The sequence below is a fragment of the Malania oleifera genome, chromosome 11 (assembly GCF_029873635.1).
Source record: "Malania oleifera isolate guangnan ecotype guangnan chromosome 11, ASM2987363v1, whole genome shotgun sequence".
In the NCBI taxonomy this organism is placed as follows: domain Eukaryota; kingdom Viridiplantae; phylum Streptophyta; class Magnoliopsida; order Santalales; family Ximeniaceae; genus Malania; species Malania oleifera.
In genome coordinates this window covers 46,121,577-46,127,026 of record NC_080427.1, presented here as the reverse complement: position 1 = coordinate 46,127,026, position 5,450 = coordinate 46,121,577, and the positions used below count along the sequence as shown (strand labels likewise).

At 35.2% G+C, this 5,450-nt stretch overlaps 1 protein-coding gene across 1 annotated transcript; it reads right to left on the bottom strand.

The window, feature by feature from the left end:
* Nucleotides 1–1,316: 1,316 nt before the first annotated feature.
* LOC131167762 (glutaredoxin-C1-like) lies at nucleotides 1,317–1,992 on the bottom strand. The gene has a single exon (XM_058126644.1). It carries the CDS (start codon nucleotides 1,902–1,904, stop codon nucleotides 1,506–1,508), a length of 399 nt encoding a protein of 132 aa, XP_057982627.1. The 5' UTR covers nucleotides 1,905–1,992; the 3' UTR covers nucleotides 1,317–1,505.
* Nucleotides 1,993–5,450: the final 3,458 nt, after the last annotated feature.

The following is a 5,450-nucleotide window of genomic DNA, read 5'->3' as shown; positions in this document are numbered from 1 at the left end:
AAAGTTAAACTTAAGAAATAAATAACACTTGTAAATTTCGATACCTTGGATCTATTATGCAAGCTGAAGGAGAAATTGAAGATGATGTAATGCATAGAGTTAAAGCAGGTTGGGTAAAATGAAAAAGTTCTTCAAGTATTCTATGTGATCGTAGAATACCCTTAAAATTGAAAGGGAAGTTTTATAGGACAACTATAAGACCAGTTATGCTATATGGATCAGAATGTTGGGCGACGAAGAAACATAATATCCAAAAAGTAAAAGTTGTCGAGATGAGGATGCTTAGATGAATGAGTGGTATAACATTGAAAGATAAATTAAGGAATGAACATATTCGTGGTAAGTTAGGTGTAGCTCCTATAGAAGATAAGATAAGGGAAGGACGACTCAGATAGTATGGACACTTGCAACGTAGGCCTTATAGTGTACCTGTGAGGAAGAGTGACTTAGTTACTGTGGGGGGCAAGAGAAGGAATAGGGATAGGCCTAAAATAACTTAGGAGCAGATAGTGAGTAAGGATTTAATATCTTTAAATCTATCAAAAGAAATGATTTATGATCACATAAATTAGCAGAAAAGGATTCATATAGCCGACCTCACTTAGTGGGACTAAGGTTCGGTTTTGTTGTTTAATTTTATTTGTAATTTTATTATTTCTATAATATATTATTATCAATTTATTTTATACATCTATGTGTAGTTGGGCTCACGTGTCAATTTTGTGGAAGACAAGAGAAGAGAAGTGTGCAGTTGGGTGGGGGCCGGCCCGGAAGTACGGACGGCGGGTACGCCACCCAAAGTGACTCCTACCACCATGCCACCGCCGCTTCTCCGCCCCACTCACGTCTCACGGCGAGTTTTCCGCCGCAAAACCTGAAAACCACCAATCAATTCCATGTCATTGTTCTTTTGGCCGTTCCACTTGGATTTGCTTGCCATGACGTCATGCCCAAAAACGACGCCGTTTTCTCAGTCTATACATCGTATATTCGTATAGAGTTGAACAAATTAAAAATAAGTTTTAATTTCAGAATTCTCTCTCTCTCTCTCTCTCTCTCTGTACATAGAACAGTGAAAGAAGTAGAGAAACAGGGGAAGCAAGTAATGAATGAAATTAACCAAACCTTTTCTGTGTGTGTTGTGTTTTTTTTTTTTTTTTTCTGAAAATCTTTCTATATGTACAGAGGAAAGTGGAAACTACATTTTTTTTCATGATTTTTCTCTGCAACTCGATCGGATGAGCGAAGCTCGAATCAAATTGCGAAGCGTTTGACAGACCAAGAAGAAAAAAAGTTCGAAAAATAGAAAGAAATTGTTGAAGAAAATACCTGAACCCGAGAGAATTAAAAGAAAAAAACATTTAGTTGATTAATTAGTCATTGATGTTTCCAAAATGGAGGGCATCCATGCTCCTCTCTCTGTCTATTAATTCCCTATATCTGTAATTAATCATTAATCACCTTCTTCTTCTTCTTCTTCTTCTTCTGCTCTGTTTTGCTCTGTTTCAGAGCCAGAGAGCCCCTGCATCCTTGAGAAGGGGAACCAGAGTGCCGTTGATGTGAGAAGCCATGACTCTGTCCATGGTGCCGACGAGCTTGCCGCCGACAAAGACGGCAGGTACCGCCTGGGACGTGCCCATGAGCCCGGCGAGGGCCCTCTCGATGTCCGGGCCCCAGGGGAGACGGTCCAGCTCGTGCACGGTGGGGCTCACCCCCATGCCGGAGAACAACCGCTTCACGGCGTGGCACATGCAGCATGTGCTCACGCTGAATATCACCACCGCGTTCTCCGCCGCCATCCGTCCTATCCTCTCCATCGCCGGGTCCCCCGGCGCCGTTGCGCCTCCCCTCATCGCCGCAGGCATGTTGTAAGACCCCCGCCACGGCTCGGCTTGGTACTGCATTGCACGTATGCGCTGTGTTTCACCGGCCTTCCGGTTGAGCTCTGGTCGGAAATTGATCGGAGAGATTTGGAAATGGTTATATCTATGAGCGAGTGAGACTGAGCTGGGGAGCGACGCTATTTATAGAGAGAGAGAGGGGGGGGGGGGGAGAGAGAGGTAATTTTAATTGTAGAGATTAATTAACATAATATGCTTGATTAAACGTTTAATTAGTTCAATTGATTAATGAAAGGGTTATATTAATTAATTATAATTGTGATTAATTATCAAGCATGTCTTGTTATTTCAAAAATGAAAATGAGACGTCAGCAGCTTCATGTGTGCGTGTGCGAGAGAGAGAGAGAGAGAGAGAGAGAGAGAGAGAGAGGGTAGTAGCTTCACATTGCATGATAGATATTTTGACCTTTCAAAAAAAATTTATACTATTTTTATATAATTTTCATATATATATATTATTAATATTAATAAAAGAGCAATACTATATTTATGTACCGAGCAAAATAGTAAACAAGTGTCGATCATTTTTAGCATATATTTTTGCATAATATTTTGAGAAAATTTCTTATTATTTACATATAATCACTTAAAATCAAATATTACAGACTAATGTTTATAATGGTTTAAAAATAATCATAATTATACAAATTTTAAAATATAAAAATTGATGACAGGCAACGCATATGCTCAATCTCTAGTATACTATGATAATTGTATCATGTGTTTTGCTTTTTTTTATTGTATCATATAGGTATAACTTTTTAGTGACTACCGAAAAAGAGAGCAAAAAATTTCAAACTACATGTGTTCGTGTAATTATTTACAGATTTGGTAATTCAGTAATTTAATTACTTATGAGCCCAAATTTTTATTTTAATAATGAATACATGATGAAAGATTTTTGGGAAAAAAAGAAGAAGTAAATATAGGAGTTGACTCGTTAATTGGCATCAATAGATAGGCAAAAAGCTCAAATGTAAAATGTTTTTTACACTAGGAAAAACAAAAAAAGTCGGAAACCATGACCGACAAGGGCCTCGTGTAAAGTGTTGATTGGATGAAAGTGTATGTACACCGTAACTTTTGTTCTCTCGATTCTTGCCACGTGAGTTCCTGACCGACTGAATTGCGTTACTCAACTTGATTTTCATTAATACTCTATTATAACATGGCAAATGTTTTCATTAATGCTTCTAAAAGTTCTTGCACGCCGGATCAAAAAGTCACCAATTATAAAATGCAATGTTAGTACTTTGAACTACACATGAATCATGTAATGTGATGCAAACATAGGGGTGGCAAAACGGGTCGGAACCCGGTGTGTGACATGTGATCCGTCCGTCTAAATCCAGTTTGTGTTTAGTAGAAGTTCACCCATTTATAAATAGGTTAAGCAGGTTTGGGTTAGGTACCCGCCAGGTAACTCGTTTAATTTTATATACATATATATATATATGTATGTATTATATCAAAAAATTAATTAAAGAGATGAATTATTTTCTACATTTTACATTTTTTTAAGATATTAATAAATAAAATAAAAAAGTATTGTTTTTTTTTAATATAAAAAATCACTTTATATGAAATGTTTTACAAAATTAAAAATAAATAAATCATATTTTTAATGTTAGGTGGTCTTGGACCTTCTCAACCCCAAAAGCTAGCTCATGAGGTGAGACTTTCCCTCACACTTAATAACTGACCACCAAGCCCCTTCCACAACTAATATGAGACAAACCCCAACATTTAAATGGGTTCTTAACGAGTACCCTTTTATGATCCGTTTATTGAACGACCAGCTTCGAATTTATGTATAAGTCACTCGTTAGTAAACGGGTCAACCCAAACCTATTTACAACCCGCCCAAACCTGACCCGCTAACCCATTTTGACACCTCTATGCAAATATTTAGACTCGAACAAATAAGAGATATCCTAAAACTAATGTGGTATTCTTTTGGGTCTCATGAATTATCATTTAAACCCTTAAATCAAGGGTGATACCTTTTGGGCCTTACAAATCAAAAGACAAGATCCCGCGTCGCATAGCACTACTCATTAGGCTCGAATCTTAATTTACATATGATCTAAAAGAGTGCCACGTCATATTCAAAACACATATTTATAAAATTATCGAATAGCATATTTGCACTTCGAGCTACACACAAGTGAGAGGAACTCGAGAATCATATAATGTCAGACAAACATTTAGACACAAACAAGTAAGAGAGATATCTTATAAATAATTTGACGCTCTTTTTGAGTCTCCTATGAATTATCACTAAAATGCTTAAATCTAATATGATGCTTTTCCGGTCTTACATGTCAGAGTCTTAATTTACATAGGACTCAAAAGAGTAAGAAACACATGTTTATAAAGTTATCGAAATAACTATTAAAATTATTTCAAAAATTAGGTTGAAAAATGTATGAGTACGTAAACATGAGTATCGTGCACTCTGATAGATAATAATTAAAAAAATGATTATAAATTAATTTCATTTTAGCAAATAAATAAACATAAAGATATATATGTTATATATATATATATATATATATTATTTAGATATATACAGATTAATTAATTAATTAATGAAAGTGGGGGGTAATTAGAAGGAATGGAAGAGGGAGGGAAAGGGGACAGCAGAACAGGCTTTTTCAGAGTTGTTGGGTTATGACTTATGGCTTATGGACTTATGACTTATCAGACGGCTATCTTCGTCCTTCTTGTCGGCCCTACGTGTCACATTCTTTATTTCATCCTTTTATAGAAGCTTTTTTTTTTTTTTTTTTTTTTGACGTGACCTCCCATGCGCATTTTAGCCTCATCCCCCTTTGGAGCCCCCTCCCAATATTCCCTTATTATTATTTTTAAAAAAATAATAAATAAAACTTACAAAAACAAGTAAATAATAATAATAATATAATAATAAGGGGATGCATGGAAAATGTGGACCCCTTCATCGTAGATATTGGATGACTTTTATCATCTAACTTTTAGCTTGAGAGGGCACACACACACACACACACATATATATATATATATATATATATATATATATATATAAATTTTAAATTAATTTGGGATTATTTGAAAAAAATTATTAATTTCAGAATACGGTCTTTTGTAGCAGCGAATGTAAAATTTTGTATTTTATAATATTTATATATTAAATATTTGCACACGCACATGTTAATTTTCGACAAAAATAAGTCTTTTTGTTATTGTAAAATAGCATGTAAAAAAAATTATTAGTAAAAAATTACCGGTTGAGACATGTATATTACTGCTCTTATAGTAGATTTTTTTCCTCTAATACAGTGTGCAGAAACCTGAACCTGAAAAATAAAAGAAAATAAATTTAAAAGAGAGAAATAAAGGGATAGAAAGGAAAATGAAGGAGATTGGTTTGGTAGGACCCAAACCGTCTACGGTTTTATAGAGTTTGGAAAAAATCGTTGCCGATTTCAGTCAACAGGGGAGGGTCAACTGCCAAACCGTCGATAGTTTTCCTACGGGTCTGCTTACTTAAGGGCTAAGTAAAACATT